The 19,894-nt window shown below is 35.7% G+C and overlaps 1 protein-coding gene across 1 annotated transcript in view; it reads left to right on the top strand.

The window, feature by feature from the left end:
- Positions 1-19,894, top strand: part of BMP6 (bone morphogenetic protein 6) — a 245,037-nt gene that overhangs the window by 199,775 nt on the left and 25,368 nt on the right. Inside the window, 2 exon segments of the mRNA XM_074208181.1 lie at positions 10,114-10,262; positions 11,199-11,396. Coding sequence (XP_074064282.1) covers positions 10,114-10,262; positions 11,199-11,396 — 347 coding nt within the window.

The raw sequence follows: 19,894 nt of genomic DNA, 5'->3' as shown, positions 1-19,894 counted from the left end.
CTAATCCCACTGCACTCTGTTCTACTCAGACAACATTGGAAGAACTGTGGCAATTCTGGGACCCACACTGAAAGATAATTAAAAGAGTATTCAGAAGATGGCAACCAGGATGCCATAAAAGGATCAGTTGAAGGAACTAGGAATGTTTAGCCTGGAGAAGAGAATATCAAGGTGTGACATGATAGAACTTTTCCAGGATTTGAAAGCTGTCTTTGTAAAGGGATTTGGCTTGTTATGTTTGGATTCAGAAAGCAGAACTAGGAACAATGGAAGGAATTGGCAAAGATGCAAATTTAGGTTGGATGTAATTGAAAATTTAACAATCAGAGCTATCCTAAAATAGAACAGGTTGCCTCAGGAGGTCATGAGTTTTCCCCTTTCTTGAGGTCTTTTAACAAAGGCTGGATGATCATTTGTTGAATTTGCTGCAAGAGGAATTCTTTTTTAACCATGGGTTAGACCATATGGTCTCTGTGGCTCCTTTCAACAATGATTAACTGTGATTCCAAGAACCCCTCTGGACTGCCTCAAACATCCCCTCTCCTTTAATTAATTAATTAATTATTTTAATGTTTGTCCTTCATTCTAGAAGAAGACCATGACATCAGGAAGGTGATGCCATCACAAGCACATGAATTGGATTTGAGTGAGGGGACTTCTCTGCTAAGTCACCAACCTCACTTTCTTCTTCAGAGCCATCTAGGTCCAGTGGTCAGATATAGATCAGGCCAACTGGAGATGTGAGGCAATCAGGGTTAAGTGACTTGCCCAAGGTCAAACAACTAGTGTCAAGTGTCTAAGATCAGACTTGATCTTAGGTCCTCCTGACTCCAGGACTGAAGCTCTATCCAGTTTGCCACTTAGAACTCCTCCCACTCCTTTAATCAAAGCTAAATGACTACTTAATGAATATATTAGAGCAGAATTTCTTGGTCAGAATCCCAGACCTCTGAGATTCTGTAATCCTCTGTTTCACATGATAACTCTTCAAATACTTGAAGAGAACTAACATGTCCTCCTTCTCATCCAAATTAAATGTCACCAGTTCCTTTGACAGATTTGCAAATAACATATTCTTGAAGCCCTTTGCCATCTTTATTATTATCCTCTGGATAAATTCTAGTTTCTCTGTAAGATGTCAGGATCTAAACAATGTAGTATCTGGCACTAAACATAATTTACTGGATATCATCTGACTCAGAAAGAATACAATGGTACTATCATAAGGATGTGATTATTAGGACATGATATAACTGTTTCAGATATGAATAAATAAACTAGCCATGACAAAGCTGTATTTATAAACAACCATGTACTTTATTTTATATTGTATTTTAAATAATACAAAATCAAATGCACCTTTTTGGAGATTGCAGTTTTCCAGTATTTAGACGTTTTGGTCCACTTGTCCTTGTAGAAGAGTAAACAAATGGGGAGTCAGTGAGGAAAGATTTAGAGACTTTCAATAATTACCACTTCAGTGAGTGATTATTGGTGCAGAACAATCCCTTAAACACCTAAATAGTGGGAGCTTAGAAGCTAGAGGAAAAAAGAGCTGTGCTTATTAAGCTGTGATTAAAATGAAGGCTTTAGACTGGCTGGGTAAGTGGTCTGTTCTCACCAGGTTCATAGAAATACTTCTTTGAGGCAGAATAAGTAAAGCTAAATTGGGAAATGTATTAATAGGTGACATTTATATGCTGAATCACATAGATTATCTAACTTGAACCTCACATTAACCCTAAGATAGGTAGTATGGGTATTTTTATCCTCATTTTGGAGATGGGGAAAAAAGTTACAGAGAGGTTAAGGGAAACATGGTCTCACAAGAAATGATAGAAGTAAAACTCAGGACTTTCTAACAGCCAAGTTCACTTTTATTACCACATTACCTCACATTTCTCTAGTAGACTTTTGCAAGTTGGATTGATTGTTGAAGTTCTCTGGGGTCTTACCTCCATCTTCTCAAAATTGTGGTTTCCCACCAATTCATATCACTCTTAGACCATAAATTACAAAAGGAAAAAGACATCATACCAATTCCCTATGATCAAGTAAACAATATAGTCAAGCCATAGAAGACAGGTTTCAGTATACAGTGATCTTCTTTAGAGATATAAACCTCAAAATGATGAATATAGAATCAGAAAACTGGGGTTTGATTTCTGACCTTATGTCTTGGTACTGATATGACCATAGGTCAATCCCTTTACTTCCTTGGGTCTCAGTTTTCTTATTTGTAAAATAAAGGAGTTAAAACCAATGACCTCTAAGTTCCTTTTCAGGTCTAAGTCCTATTAATACATGAACCTATCTTGAATAACAAGTAGAAAAGTGGAAAGTTATATAAAGTAGGCTAGGTTAAATTTTGGGTGATAAGTTGATGAGCAATAGATCTCAGCCAATAAAATGGATGCCCCAGTTCTTTGTTGTTAGTGAAGCTATCTTAATATTTATTGGTGAGGGGTGGCTAGGTGGTAGAGTGGATAGAGCACCAGTCCTGGAGTCAGGAGGATCTGAGTTCAAATCCATCCTCAGACACTTAATAATTACCTAGCTGTGTGGTCTTGGGCAAGCCACTTAACCCCATTGCCTTGCAAAAACCAAAAAAAATTAATGTTGAATATAGATAGTAGAGGTGGAACTGAGGAAAAACTTTAGATATTGCAGCCTTGTTGCCTGTGCTGAGTCCAAGACTAATAGGTCTATTGTCTTATTAGATACAATCACAATTTGAGAGATATCTTCCCCTTGTTCTGACATGGCCAGAGCCACATGAATAGAATTTTGGCACTTATTGAATGGAGGAAGAAAGAAGCATAAATATTTCTCAATATCTTTACAAAAATTTGATCTGTCTTTGACATAAAAACCTCACAAAAATTGCAAAAGGGCAGAAATATTAATATCTTTTACTAATTATAATATAATAAAAGATATTAAAGGATCATTGAAAAAATATTAAAGATTAACTGGAGACTAAACAATTTAATTCTTGGTTTGGTTATTTTTTTGGCAAGGCAATGGGGTTAAGTGACTTGCCACAGGTCACACAGCTAGTTAATTATTAAATGTATGAGGCTTGATTTGAACTTAGATCCTCCTGACTCCAGGGTTGGTATTCTATCTACTGTGTCACCTAGCTTCCCCTAATTAATTCAATTCTAAATATGTGTCAAGTCTATCAAAACTATCATAAATATAATATTTCTCATAGAAATGATAGCTCATTACAATGAGACAAGATTCTAAAATTTTGGAGATGCAGCCAAAGCAGTTACCTATTTCTCTTAAGAAAACATTTTTCCCATTAAATGTCTCTAATAAAAGTCATCTTCAACTATTTGATTCTCCCTTACTCCCATTTCATAAGTTGCCAAGTATTATGGATTCTGACTCCATAGAATATCATATGCATCTTTTTCTTCTCACCCATACAACAATCATTCTTTATCAGACCTTGTTATCTCTCCCCTGGACTGCTGCAATAGACCCCTACTTACTTCTGCTTCTCTCCTCTCCAATCCATCCTCCATACCACCAACAAACTGATATGCCTAAAAATAGCTCTAACCATGTCATAGCCCTGCTCAAGAAGTTTGAGTGCTACGTCATTGCTTCTAAGATAAAGCTGCCCATTTCTCTAGGCTGATTTTACCTAATGTCATCTCACACACATTCCAAGCAAGTTTGTCTATTTGTGTCCTGTGCACAGTATCCCATCTCTTCCTTTAGTACCTTTGCACAGGATGTTTCTTATAACTGGAATATGCTTGCTTCTTACCTCTTCTTCTTGCTGATTATTTTCATGATCCAGTCAAAATCCTCTCCCCTTTCCCACCCACTGAGAAGTCAAGAAATATGATATCCACTATACATATGAAATCATTGAAAACATATTTCCATGTTGCCAAAAAAATAAGAAAAATAAAGTGGAAAAAATATGCTTCAATCTGCACTGAGAGCTCATCAGTACTCCTGGAGGTAGACAGTATTTTTCACCATGAAATCTTTGGAATTGTCAAGGATTATTGTATTGATCAGATTAGCAAAGTCTTTGCTGTTATTGCATACAGTATTCTCCTGACTGCTCATTTCAATTTATATCACTTCATATAAATGTTCTAAGCTTTCCTTATTTTCTTTTGTTTTCTTTGGAATATAGATTTAGTAGTGATATGACTAGGTCATAGAGTATGCACAGTTTTATAACACTTTGGGCTTAGTTCCAAATTGTTTTCCTTAAAGTTTGGACCAGTTCATAATTCCAAAAGTACCTCTTTTCCCACATCCCTGCCAGCATTTATCATTTTCCTTTGCCAGATGTTAACCAATCTTATTTTTGTGAGGTGTTTTAATTTCTATTTCTCTAATTATTAGTTATTTAGAGCTTTTTAATGTGACTATTTCTTCTACCATTCATATCCTTGACCATTTATCAATTGGGTAATGGCTTATTTTTATAAATTTGACCTAGTTGCTTATCTATTTGAGAGATGAGAACTTATCAGAGAAGCCTGCTATAAAATATTTCTCCAACTTTCTTATTTTTCTTCCAATTTTAACTACATTGGTTTTGTTTGTGCAAAACCCTTTTAATTTCATGGAATCAAAATTATCCATCTTATTTCCTGTGGTCCTCTATTCTTGTTGGGTCATACATTCTTTCCTTAGCTATAAGTTCAATAGGTACTATTTTCCTACATTCCCTTAATTTGCTTCTCATATTACCCTTTCAGTCTAATCTAAATCTATCTAAAATGTGAATACCTATTTTTACTTTATTTTGAAATAGGGTAACTAGGTGGTGCAGTGGATATAGCACTGGCATTTCAGTCAGGAGGACAGGAGTTTGAATCCAGCCTCAGACACTTGCCACTTACTAGTTGCATGATCTTGGGCAAGTCACTTAATCCAGGATCATCCTGATTCATATCTGACCACTGGATAAAGTGAAGTTGTTGACTTAGCACTCAATCCAATTCATGTGCTTGTCATACCATCACCTCCCTGATGTTGTGGTCACCTTTGAAAATGAAGGACAAACTATTATTATTATTATTATCATCATCATCACTATTATTATTATTATTATTATTATTAATTTATTTATTTTGGAATACAGTGTGAGGTGTTGCTTAATGACTAGTTTTGCCAAACTGCTTCCCAGTTTTCTCAGGTTTTGTTTTGAATAAGTTCTTACTCCCAGAGGTTAAATCTTTGAGTTTATCAAACATTATATTACTGTAATCATTTACTTTTACATGTATACCTAATCTATTCTGATGATCAATTACTCTTATTTCTTAACCAATGCCAGATTGTTTTGATTTTGTAGTATAGTTTGATTTCTAGTACAGCTTGGTCACCTTTCTTCACTTCAGTTCCCTTGATATTCTTGACCTTTTGTTCTTCCAGATTAATTTTGGAATTATTTTTTCTAGTTCTCTAAAACAATTCTTTAATATTTTGATTGGTTTGTCATGTAATAAGTAAACTAATTTAGATATTTTACCATTTTTAAATATATTAGATTGATCTACTCAGGAGCAATTTATATTTCTTCAGTTGTTTAGATTTGTCTGAAAAGTTTTATGTTTATGTTCATATAGTTTTTGTGGGTGCCTTTACAAGTAGACTCCCAAGTGTATACTGTCTGCAGTTATTTTAAATGGAATTTCTGTTTCTTTCTTTTTCTGCTGGGTTTTGTTGGTAATGTATAGAAATGGTGATGATTTCTGTGAATTTATTTGATACCCTACAACTCTGCTAAAGATGTTAATTGCTTTGACTAGATTCTCTAGGTATAACATCTTATCATCTGCAAAGAGAGATAGTTTTGTTTTCTCAATACCTATTCTTATTCCTTCAATTTCTTTTTCTTGTCTTATTGCTACAGTTACCATTTCTAGTACAATACTGCATAATAATGTTGATAATGGGCATTCTTGCTTCACCTCTTATCTTACTGGGAAGACTTCTAGTTTATCCCCATTTCGGGTAAGGTAGGTCATAGATATTATTTATTATTTTTAATAAAGTTTAATTTAATCATGCTGTTATCTAGTGTTATTTTTTGTCAAAAGCTTTTTCTGCATCTATTGAGATAATCATATTTTTTATTGTTGTTGTTGAGATGGTCAGTTATGTTTATAGCTTTTCTAATATTGAACCAGCTATTAGGCTTGATATAATAGACATGTCATCTCCAAATAAGGCTATAGAGGCACTCACAGTTTACATGTACATGCCTTTATGTGTCTCTACATATATTTGCACTGACTTTCATTTTTATGTCATGTGAAGATACCACCTCCTCTGAGAAACCTTCCCTACAAATTAGTTGGAGTTGACTTGTGTTCCAAATTTCTTCTTCTCAGTAAAATGTAAAATCCTTGAGGACAGAAACTAATTTGTTTTTGTATGCTTAATACCCAACACAATACCATTTTTGTTTATAGAAAACTCTTAATAAATGTTGTATTACATTGAGCTTACACATCGCCTAATCTTGATTTATAACCTTTTAACTTTGAGTGTCTTTCCTGCTGTTCCTAATATTTTCCTTTTGCTAGTGGAATTTATGATGTCTATTTTCAATTATTTTCCATCATCAACTCTTGCTAACTATAATTTTTATGTGTTCTTTTTTGATTTCCTGCCTGTTATTATATCTTATTTGGTATTTAAAAATACATTTACCTATCACTTCAAATTCTCTGGGTATATAGATAGGCTCCTTTCTTTCATATTTATAATATAACATCCCCACCATTCACTTGCATAGTTCACACAGTCATTTTCTCAAAACCTTAGGAAATAGATAGAGGAGGGATAATTCTTCCTATTTACAGAAAAGACATCAAAGGTTTAAATGGCTTGCCTAAGTCCTCATGTCTACTGAGTGGTATAGATGAGGTAAAGACCCAATTATCCTGATTCTTAGCCTCAAACCCTTTCCAATAGACTATGCTGCCTTCTCTCATATTAAGCAACCTTTTACCCCCATTTATCTCTGTTGATTTAGTATATCCTTCCATTTGGGGTTAATTTTATCTTCCTCATCAAGATTTTTCCATTCAAGTTTGATTTATAACTTTGTTTTCATTTTCTCCCTCTCTAATGTTGAATACCCTCCTCTCCCTTCCCTATTTTTCTGATATATTTCTCCTACACTTAGCTTCTTTCCTAAACCTTTCTTTTTGAGGTAGCCTTTATTTTTTTCTAAGGGGGGTATAGGAGGGAATATCTCTCTGTATCTCTCTAAGTCATTATTGGCAAGATTCTTGCCAGGGTTCTCCTTAATAGGTTGATCCTTCACATGGAAAATCGTCCTCTACCTGAGAGCCAGTGTGGCTTCAGAAAGGGCCAAAGAATTGTCCAAATGGTGTTTGCTGTTTGACACCTCTGGGAGAAATGCCAGGAGCAGGAGAGGTCTCTACACAACATTTAGAGATCTGACCAAGCCTTTTGATCCTGTCAATCATGAGAACTTAAGGAAAATTAAGTCAAAATTTGGTTGCCTAGGGGTGGCTAGGTGGCGCAGTGAGTAGAGCACCAGCCTTGGAGTCAGGAGTACCTGGGTTCAAATCTGACCTCAGACACTTAATAATTACCTAGGCGTGTGGCCTTGGGCAAGCCACTTAAACTCGTTGCCTTGAAAAAAAACCTAAAAATTTGGTTGCCTAGGGAAATTCATTACAAATTGTACATCAATTTCACAACAGCATGCTTGCCTACAAGATGCTCTTATGCTTTCCCAGTCACCAATGGAGTGAAACAAGGCTGTAGGCTTGCCCCCACTCTTTAACATGTTGCTTTTATCTGTATTGTCAAATGCCTTCAAAGAGGACAAACACAGCAGCTAGGTCAAGTACCATACTGATGGGAAATTCTTCACCCTGAAAAGGCTACAAGCCAATACTAAAATAGAGGGACTGTTGGTATGTGGTTTTCTTTTTGCAGATGACTGTGTACTAAATGCAGTCTTTGAAGCTGACTTGCAACAAAGAATGGATCAACTCCCTGATGCTTGTGCTAATTTTAGCCTAACAATCAAAGCCAAGAAAACATAGGTGCTCTGTTGCTCAACACTATACCAGCTATATGAGGAACCATTAGTTTCAGCAAATGGAGAAGCTTTGAATACTGTGAATAAGTTCACTTACTTTGGCAGTATATTTTCCAGGAGTGTACATACTGATAATCAGATTGACACATGCATTGCTGGAGCGTATGCAATGTTTGGGAAGCTCTGTAGAAAAGTGTGAGAGAGAAAAGATATTAGACTGACTACCAAACTGAAGCTCCATAGAAGCTATAAAGTTGTTGAATGCCTATGAAATCTGGATTAGTATTCCAGCACCATGCTAGGAAACTGTATCGCTTCCATTTGAATTGTCTTAGGAAGATTCTGAAGATCATCTGGCAGGATAAGATACCAGACACTGAAGTTCTTTCCAAATTGAACTGTCAGGCATTCAAACTCTACTACAAAAAGGGGGTAGGTCATATTGTTTGAATGCCAGGCATATGGCTGCCAAAAAAGACTATTTTACTGAGAAATCACACAGGGCAAGCACTCACATGGTGGTCAAAAAAAATGATACAGGACACTCTCAAGGTCTCTCTTAAGAACTGTGAAATTTAATTGTGTAGCATGGGAGAACACTGGCACAGGACTGACCAGTATGGTGTGCCATAATCAAAGAAGGTGCTGTGCTCTATGAGCAAAGCAGAATTGAAATAGCTCAGAAGAAATGAGAGATGCACAAATTCAGAGAATTCACCTGAAACGGTCACTTGGACTACTTGTGCCTGACCTGTGTTGGAGCATTTTGAGCTATTATCTGGTCTGATCAGTCACTGTAGGACACATTGTAACTTGACTTTAATATATTGATGTCATTTTGGTCCTCTTTGAGAATGAAGGACAATAAACAGTGTTTACGTGTACACACACATACACTTACTTTTGAATTTAAACAAGCTTCTATTCCTGCAAGTTAGCAATTATTTCAGTAAAATATTTACACTGAAAGTATAAATGTGTCTTTTATGTATTAATTTAAAGCTTGATAATAAAAATATTTCTCATCCTTAGAAATGTGGAAATTCATCACATGAGTTGCTGCTAACCCACTTCCTTTAGTCATTGTGCCAATGGCCACAGGGACATTGAGTTGAAATTTTATGTAGCTTGGAAACATTTGAAATCCTAACAATCTTCTAACACCACTATAATGCAGTCCCATGGATGGCGAACAAAATCATCCCATTTCAGGAATTACTGGATTCCCTTTCAAAATATTTTTGACAATTTATGGATTTTTATATTTGTTGACTGCTAAGGAAATGTTTCCTATGTAGCCCAGAGAAAAGGGTAGACTCCAAGAAATTGTAAGCAGGATTGGAATCCAGAAACTCAGCAGGCTAAGTGAATCCTGGCCATTGCTATATTTGGATAAACTTCAAGATATACTAAGCACAGACCAAAAACCATGTTGTCTTTATTAAAAAAGGTGTCTAACTCAAAACATTATTTTAGGCCATTGAAAGGCTTTTATTAAAATCAAATAATCACTGATTATCAAGGAATTAGATAGGCTCCTCCCTTCTACACAATGCTGTAAGTCATGAGTTTTCCAATTCCTAATAAACAAAGGCAATAAAAGCTTTGGGCACATTCTATACTAATCCTGGATTCTATCTCCCCCCCCCCTCCCCCAGTTTTAATTCTCATTAGCTACATTACAAAGGAAGCAATGATATCATGACTTTAGGTGGAGTACAATAAAGCACTTAAGAACAGGAAAAATGAAATTCTTTAGAGAAGAACTATATCTGCTGTGATCTAAGGGGTGTGGGAAGGAATAAGGATGATAGGGAAATGGATCAAGCTAACTTGTGATGCTAAGCATAACCATTGTGATTCATATATCCTGTAGTTTTAGTTTGTATAGTTTGCATTTAAAGTTATATTTTTGAGCTTCCCCAAATCATTTAAGATTATGAAAACTAATATTGGTGTCTTCTGTTCTGACAGCAATATAGCACAGAATAAAATTTACTGAATATATTTTAAAGAACTTATCTAGTATCTGTTTCTTTCAGAGATTCTGACCTCTTTTTGCTGGATACCAGAGTAGTATGGGCCTCAGAAGAAGGATGGTTAGAATTTGACATCACTGCTACCAGTAACCTGTGGGTGATGACTCCACAGCATAACATGGGACTCCAGCTGAGTGTGGTGACCAGAGATGGTATGTTGTAGTACAACATCTATTAAACACATGTGGTCTTTGACACTCTTATTTACTGGAATTGGTTGTAATGGTTTCATTTTTTCAATCAATAATCCCATATTATTTCATTTTATACAATTCCTTCTTCTTCAGATTATATTCACCAAATAGCCTAGGCAAGTTTCTCAGAGTAACTTGGGCAGGACAGCTTTTAAAGTAGAAGCAGGGAAGAAAAGGAGAGTGGAGAAAGTGGAAGATTCAAAACAAAGAATAGAAATCTGATTTCTGGACCCCCTAGTGTCCAGAATTGTATTGGGATATGAGGGGATGCCAATTTTCCCTCCCAAAATATCCTAAATATGTTCTCTGGGATATCCTATTCCCCCTTCTCTGAACCATCATATGCATTTAAGCATTAGTAGTAAGTAGCTTTAACCTTTGGATGGAATAGGATAAAAAAAAGAAAGAAGATGGTGTAACTTGTGAGAGAAAAATCTTCATTAGATCATATGTATTAGTACTACAGAGTCCAACCCTTTAATTTTACAGATTAGCAAATTGAGATTCAAAGAGTAACAAATTCTACCACTAATTCATACTATCTGTATGATTTGCCCACAATGACATAGTTACTATGTATCAGTGTTAGTGTTTGAATCCAGATGGTCCTTATAACAAGGCTATCATTCTATACACTATACCACCAACTACTACTCACTTTAACTAAAAAAAGTTAGAAGTTAAATTGTTTCAGTTGTTGCAACTACCCATTTGAGGGGTATACAGCTATGTGTTAGTATTACTCTTCTCCCCCAAAATTCTTTCCCCTAAATATCCCACTTTTGTGGAGCCTGGAGACAAGACAGCCTAAAAGGATGAGGTGGGGAGGGGAGATAATTGTGTAATTATAACAGTAATCTGAGAGGAATAAGAAGATATTTTTTTTCTTTCAAGGTGTCAATGTCAACCCAAGAGCTGCTGGTCTAGTAGGCAGAGATGGCCCCTATGACAAACAGCCCTTTATGGTGGCATTCTTCAAAGTGAGTGAAGTTCATATCCGCACCACAAGGTCAGCAACTAATCGACGGAGGCAACAGAGCAGAAACCGCTCCACTCAATCACAGGATGTCTCCAGGGTTTCCAGTGCCACTGGTAGGTCTGGATGGTTCAGGTTGACTTTCTGATCTTAATATTATTTGTGACAGTGTGATATATTTAATTAGCTCTGCTGAGCAGCTTACACAAATGATGGGAAAAGATTTTTATGTATTAAGTATAGCTGATAGTTTATTGTTATGAATTTAGTCACCAGATTCTCATAACAAGGACAGTATGGTAAAGCCTATGGACTCTTCAGAATGTTTTTAAATGCATAAAATAAAATTTATAGGATTTTAAAGAAAGTCAATTCTACTGAAATACATTTACCATATATATATATATATATATATATATATATATATATATATATATATATATATATTTTAAAAACAAGTTTCACAGGTCCCACATTAAGAACTCCTAATCTAATACAAATAAGTGAGATTCATTTCAGTTTTATGTTTATCCAGACTTTAGATGCTTCCACTTGACAGTCAGGACTGTGTTAGAATTTTAAAATTGCCTGAAAAGTGAAAAGATCTTTGTCATCTTCTGCAGAAGGATACTTTTCTACTTTGTTAGATTTTTCTAGCACCTCTTCCCTGCAGGAGACAGAGCCCAAATTTTGGGACCAACTACATGGATTTCATTCTAGTTCTATCATGCTTTTCTTCAACTTTAACATTTTAAGAATCCATATTTTATGGGTGTAGGTAATCTCACCACCAAATTTAAGTCTGCAAATTCTCTATCACTTAGTGAATAGTCTTAGAAATTTGATATGGTTACCCTTCAGTTAGATTGGTAATGAACCTCTCATAAATATAGCTAATCTGAAAGATTTAGAGTTCATCATGAGAGCCATACTTGTAATCTTCTAATTTGGTAGGACATAAGAAAATATAAATTCAGCTGCTACAGACTTAAAGAGCCTAGAATTATCATTTTACTATAGTGAACTGGTATAACATAATTTACAAAAATCTAGATTTCTGATGTTAACACTTCACTTGTCGGTACTCTTGTGTAAGAGAGACAAAAAAGTAAGTTGGTGCCTGGAAGCAGTATGTTTCATCTTTTTTGTAAGGAGATATCAATTCAGTTGATCACTTTGAGCACAGACCTAAAGTATCACTTCTTCTAATGGGCCTTATTTTCCAAATTTATAAAATGAGGGGGTTAAATTTAATTAACCCTAGGGTTCATTCAGGTCTAATTCGATGTGTTGCTATGATTTCTTTAATCTCCAACTGAATATGAGATACTGATCTTCCCCTCATTTTTTACATTAAGGTCCATTTTGTTGTTATCCTTAGATTTTACATACCCTAAATTTCCCTTGTATCATTTATTTTAAGAAAGGAAGGTTTTAAAAACTAATCAGGAGATATAAAAAATGTGACAAGATATGTAACATTCCATGTCTCCTTCCATTCCCCTCTACACACATACGTAGTAAAGTAGAAGAGCAAAGCATATCTTTTTACCTCTTCTTTGGGGTCAAGTTTGACCTTTGTAATTTTGTAACATTCATTTTCAAGTTTTTCATGGTTGTTCTTTCTATGTTGTCATCAATGTGTTTATTTTCTTGACTCTGTGTACTTTTCATTAGATAATGTAAATTTTTCTTTATATTCATCATATTTGTTATTTCTTATAGCACAGTAATATTCCATTACATACATGTGCTATCCTTTGTTTAGTCATTCTTCAATTGATAGGCATCTACTTTGTTTTCATTTTTCTTTTACCACAAAGTGCTGCTATAAATATTTTTTGTATGAGACTTATCTTTTTTATCAACAACCTCCATGGGGGTTATATAACTAGAATCTTTGGATTAAATGGTATTTATAGTTTAACTACTTTATTTGCATAATTCTAAATTGCTTTTCAAAACAGTTGTATAAATTCACAGCTGCACTGACAACACATTAATAAACTTAACTGTAAAGTTTTTCTGCTACCATCAGCTCAAATCTCCATTCCAATGTATTCACACCAGTATCAATCTCCATTTATAGTTAGTATCTCCTTTATTTCATTTCTTGACCTACTGGTTTAACAATTCATGTCAGTGAGATTTTCAAGAGGTTATTTACAGAGAGAAGATTTAGCAAGAGCAAAAGTACAGAGTACCTGTACTATATCATTCACCCCAACAACTTCACTTCCAATTATGGCAAGGCCAAATTCACTGTAGAAAATGGCTTGTCACCCACTCTATCTAATTCATTGCTGGACCTGGTACCACAGATCATTTCCTGGAGATACAATGGCAGCAAATTGTCATGGATTCCTAACCATGGATCTCTAGAAACTCTAAACTTTGAAGCTCACATGTTCTCAGTCTAATCTATTCTATCTCTAGAACTCTGTCATCTAAGGCAGAATAGAATAGACACAATAGAGACAGAAACAACAATAGAACTTTTTGTTTATGGCTTTATTAGAACCCTCCCCTCTTGGAGTTTTATTTCAGTTTTCTACTCACTTGAGTGAAGACAGGAAGGAAAGAGAAAATCTTACTTTGTCCACTTAGTACCTTTTGAAGGCATATCTAGATTTGTCTCAGCATCCAGTCTAAAGCCTATTTCTTTACCACCCAGTTAGAGGACTAGAAACAGTCAGTCTCTGAAGCAGAGAGCAAACTTCTCCCTACCCTATTCACATGTCATCCTCCATGCTCCCAATTCCATGTCATTAAGTACTTTTGGAAACAAGCTCATTAAATTCATATACTTCTAGGATACAACCATCATCAGCCAACCACCCCCATACTTGTGATTTCTAGATAGAATTGTCCCCATGTCATTGATTTTCCCTGAAGATATTTTGCTTAGTAATCTCCTGTAGTTAAGTAGAGTAGAAATGAGAAGTGTTTCTCCTCTTCTTTCTTGGGAGCAAGTGAGATATTGCTTTAGTATTCCCAGGTTTTTCATGCTCCATTTAGTTATTTCTTTTATTTTTAACTGATACTTCAATGGCCTGAAAGAGTTAATGCATCTTCTCAAAAGTTTCCCATTTCCTTTGGGCAAAGCTCCTTTGCTGGTAGAGTCTTTCTTAATTTGTCATATGTTTTTACCAATACCTTAACTCTGACACTTGAAAATCTGCAGCCTGATGGGATATAACATTTTGCTTGTTATCCTGGCATCCTCTGGAAGTATTGCACAGCATGGGTGTTCCTGTGTTTAACACTGGAACAGTTAGGGTTGGGATAAGAGAAAGGAGAAATATTTTCTCTTTTTCCTGCAGAAGAAATATGTTGAACATGGTTAATAAGGTTAGTGCTTTCACTAGGGAGTGGATCTTTTCTAGTATCCCTTGATATTGATGCTTTTCCTCATTTTATTATTTCTGATTTAACATGTGTTTATCTTGTTTGTACCTAGTTGTTTGTATATTGTCTTCCCCTTTAGATCATGAGTTCCTTGAGAAGAGGGACTATCTTTTGTGTTTCTCTGCATCCCTAGTGCACAGTTACTGGCATATAATAGACACAATAAATGCTTACTTGATTGACTTTTGGAATATATTAGGAAGTAGTTAGATGTTGAACTTGGAATTCATTTAAATGAATGTTGGTTAACTTTGTTACTGACTAGAGGGATACCAGAGACTGAAAAAGCCATGATATGTTTGTTACTTTTTTTAAATAAAAATTTTTCTTGCTTTATTTCCTTCTCAATTTTCCCAGTCTCCCATCTCAATTTTTTCAATGTGAAAGCATGCTGCCCTTGGACTTTGATTTTCATTTCTTCTGGGTTCTATTAAATTTGATGAGTTTATAAATTGAATATTGATATTAAATTTTCATTCATTTAATAGATATAAGCATTGGCATTATTTCCTTGACTTCTCTCCTAACAATTTATTTCTTGAATTTTCTTTTTTTATAATAACACCCAAACAAAAGTGTCTTTATCAAGAGTCTCTGAAATGGCCAGAGTTTGCAAAAGGTTTCTACTGTCAATCCACTCTCTAAAAATACCTTCTTCCTATATGCTGGGGTTTGGGGATGGGATCCTTAAATCACAGGGATGCTTGAATGTTACACAATGAAGTGACACAATATAGAATTTTCTTCCATACTTTTCTTGTCTTGCAATCCCACAGATTTATAGAATAATAATATTTAGAGGTGAATGGAATCTAAGAGATTATCTAACCCAACTTTCATATTTTACAGATGAGGAAAAGGAGACACAAAGAAGTGAGGTAGCTTGCCAGTGGTCATGTGTATTGGCAACATAGTTGAGATTGGATTCTAGGCATTCTCAAAATTTTTTTTGAAGTCTTGTGATTTAGAGCTAGAGGGCCACCTTCGTAGTCATCTAGTCCAGCTTCTCATTTTGTAGAGGTTGGAAGTAAGATCCAGACAGACAAAATGATTTGTCCAGGATCACACAAGTAGAAAATATGGAGCCAGAATTTGAACTTCGGTCCTCCAATTCAAAATCCTGCAGGGATTAAGTTTCAATTGCTGGCCTGAATTTCAGGCAATATTTTTTTTCTTTCTGAAAACCTTTTAAAAGACATGAGGTAGAGATTATTTTGTCTCTGCTGCCCCCTTCTTTTACAGTATGCTCCTTCTGAATGAGCATATCTCTACCCAAACAACAACCTGAAGAAACCCACCAGAGATTTCTCTGCATCTGGGTAAAGAAGTTACCATAATTCATCACATTGGCTGTCATCGAACTAGAACATGACAGTGAAATATGTGGCTATTTTTGGAACATAGCTGTTTATGCTTGAGACTGCAGCTCTTGCTCACAACAATAGAAAGGCCAAGAATCCTTCTCCCAGTTCTGTTGTAACATCTGCACTCTGCTTTCAAGCTAGGCTTTCAAAAAACAAATGTACTGGTCGATGGGTTTTGGATGAAAGTCTCCCTGGATGATTTTCCACTTGCTCTAGCTTCTTTGCAGCTGTCCATTCTGAATGAATGATGGTCATTGGCTAGTGCTACACTTCTCTAGTGGTCTTGGATATCATCTGGATAGTATTGTTTTTACACACGGTTTCTTAGTCTCAATCCAACCCATGCTGTGTAGTTAATCAGGGATTCTAGGGAATCTCATAATTCTGTGGACCTCAAGAGTGGTCAGCAGTCCACTGTGTTCTTTGAAATTAGTTTTATTACTGCTTTTACTTTACAGTTCCCTTCTTCCTTATTCTATCCTCAAGTTTTCTCACTTGTAAAAGGGAGCAGGGCTAGGTAATCACTATAGTCTTTTCTGACTAAATGCTGTGATTTGTTTTTTTTTTTATTTTTATTTTTTAGGTTTTTTGCAATGCAAACAGGGTTAAGTGGCTTGCCCAAGGCCACACAGCTAGGTAATTATTAAGTGTCTGAGACCAGATTTGAACCCAGGTAATCCTGACTTTAGGGCCGGTGCTTTATCCACTACACCATCTAGCCACCCCTTAAATGCTATGATTTATTTGTGGTGTCCATTCTTTTATTGTCTTCTCAGAGACTGTTTCCCTCTTAAATATCTGAAATCTGTTTAAATAGTTGGCAAGAATTATGCTAGGCCAATAAATGTAGAGTCTATCTTCAGAATATAGGCAATTTTGGGAAGAGTTTAATGTGCTTTCAGCTTGGTGAGCCTCTTATGTCCTCTACCCCACCAAAAGGAAGGCAGGCAGCACAATGATGCTGAAGAATGTTTGATTTTTTTTTCCCCAGATAACTTAGAAATTTTTTCTTTTTTTCCCTCTTTATTCTCCTTTTTCTTCTTCTTCTTCTTCTTCTTCTTCTACTACTACTACTACTACTACTACTACTACTACTACTACTACTTCCTTCCTCCTTTTTCTTCTTCCTTCTTCCTTTTTAACCAATTAACATGGAAGTTATTGGCACAGCACAATAACTTATTCAGCAATAAGGTCCACAGTGAGAAATGACTGTCTCTCCTCTAAACTGTAGGGATAGATTAAAATCTATTAATTTGTTAGATGCTAATAACAGAAATCCCTTTTTATTCCCAATGATCCAGGTAAACAAGTAACTTAAAGGACAAGCAAGGGAATTACTTGCCTAGAATTGATGATTGATACAATTTCTTTATAGAAATTAACAATTACTTCTTAAATTAGTGTTTGCTTAGGACCAGTAGACATGCTACTTGCACAAGGATGCCATTCAGAATTCTTTTGATCTTCCAGCCAACATTTTAAAAAAATGTGATGAGTCTGAAGTCATTTGCCCTAAAATTCAGGGAGACCCCATCTACACCGTGGTTCTGTCTGTCTCTGACTTTGTCTTTCTCTAGCTTTTTTGGTATATCTTTCTTTGTCTTTATCATTTAGCTTTTCAGTTTCTGTCTAGCATTCCCCCAGCTACACACTTATTCCCAAGGTTTATTATCTAGTTCAGGGATCTGATAAATAAGAGTGGGGAATAGTCAGAGTTTCTAGTCCTTAGTCTTTCAAAGCTATCTTCTTTAAAATTTCTATGCAACTATGAGGTATAGTGACTTGGGATCAGGGAAGCCTGAGTGTGAATTCTTCCTCAGACAGGTGCTAATTTGAGAGCCTAAGAAATTTTTTTCATTTCCTTTAACCTCTGCTTTTCTATCTATAAAATGAGGATAATAATAGTATCTACTTCACAGGATTGCTGCAAGAATCCAGGGAGAAAACATATGTACCATGTTTTGCAAACCTTAAAACTCTAAGTACTAGATGTTATTATCCTTTGTTTTGTTATTAAAAGCAGAAAATGTAGAGAGCCCTAAAACTTGGTTTGAACAAAAATTATAAAAAAGACTAGTTTTCAGTGACTTTTTATTCTAAAATCAACTTTTTTTATAATTATGGATAATAAGAATCACATGGATTATTTAAAAATCTCAAATTCATACTTGTTACAACTTTAATTTCTTTCCTTAAATATTAGACTCATTTGTTTTGTTTCCTGTGCCTCCTCCAATGAGCTTCTAGTAGTTAAAGGCTAGTGAAAACCAAAAAGCAAGCAATATTACAAGGACCTGTGTAAACTTCTAAATACAAAGTAAACCCTTGAAATTATTTACATAGTGTAGGGGATGAAGGAGCAAAAATATAAAAGATGTAATAGAATCTCTAGTTGGTTAGAGACCTTCAGGATACTTTGAAGATCTTGGTAAGTTGTTCCTAATTTTAATGGAGCTTATGAGATCTAGAAATCATGGAGAAGGAACTTCAATTTGCCTTACATATCAACCATCTAGATTGTTGTAAACTAAACCTTGGTTCTCAGAATCTGAGAACCAAACCTTTCCCTTGCCCCTCCACCCCTCCCAGTACCTTTGGAGTTGATTGAAGGCAGAAATCAGAATCCTGGAATGGTAACTTTGCCTCCTGCATTGTAGTGACACAGTGATTTGGGGAGCCTCCAGCTTGTCCTTCAATAGCTGTATTGATTCACTAAGGCTAACGGGAGCCAGAAACTTATTCTGGATTGGAGTCAGCAGATAAGACTTGAAGATATGGAGGGAGCAGCTATGTGAAAATGAGAAAGAAGGTGCCATTTCAACAGTCATTTTTTGTAACACTGCCGGGCTAAATATTGGGGTTGGGAGGAGAGGAGGTAGAGGGGGAAAGGGATAGGAAATGAATTAATTGTTCCCTTCAAAAATAAATTTTCTTTGGAGAAAATTTGTAGCTTGAGTTCAGAGATGCTGGAAAATTCAGATTTTTAAAATGCTACTCTATCCTGAACGCCTGCTGTTCTGGTATTTTTCTAACAGGGTATGTTCATGTGTAGCCTGCTGTGAGGTTGACCAGGCCTGGGCTTGTAGCCTGATCATGTGACCAGAGCCCCAAGAAAAGCATCTTGGGGGATTGTGGAAGAGGAAAGGGCCCTGGACCCAGTTTTTCTCATTTACCCTCTCTTTCCACCTGGCTGCTTGGCTTTTTCATGGCCTTGTATCTCTTCTGCCTTTGTCCTCTTAGTTTCTTCCCATGTGTTTCTCATTCCCTCTCAGTTAGTGTTGGATAAGGGCAGTTGACAGGATGCCAGAGCCCTCCAGGATCTGGGTTGGAATTTGATTGTTGTTCCCTAGCTCCTGGGGCTGCAGCTTCCCTGCTGGCTGTTTGGGGGATCACTGCTTCATTTGGCGATTCAGTTAACCTTCCCCAGGAGATCAGCTTGTTGGCCTTGTCATTCTTGTGCCATCCAGAATGTATTTTTCTGACATTCATTTGATACAGGAGGAAAAACCTATGAGTCAACATAATCCAGCTTTTTAGTTTAAAAAAAAAGAAGGAAGGAGGGAAATGGTACTCAAAGTGATTCCAGGTATTCCAGTTGTTAGAAATAAGATCATAAATATTTATCTATCTAATCCATCTCCCTCATTTTTATAGATAAGGAAACAAACTGACAGAGTTAAAAGTAGTTTCCCGAGATTAGAAAGATATAAAGCATCATAAGTAAGATTTGAATCTAAGACCTCTCTTCAGAACCAGTACTCTTTCCACTACCATTCTGCCTCTAATTATTGAATGAGGCTCCATAGTAAAGTAATATTCAGAGCACGAGGGGCTGCATG

The sequence above is a fragment of the Macrotis lagotis genome, chromosome X (genome assembly GCF_037893015.1).
Source record: "Macrotis lagotis isolate mMagLag1 chromosome X, bilby.v1.9.chrom.fasta, whole genome shotgun sequence".
Lineage (NCBI taxonomy): Eukaryota > Metazoa > Chordata > Mammalia > Peramelemorphia > Peramelidae > Macrotis > Macrotis lagotis.
This window is presented reverse-complemented; position numbering and strand designations above follow the sequence as displayed.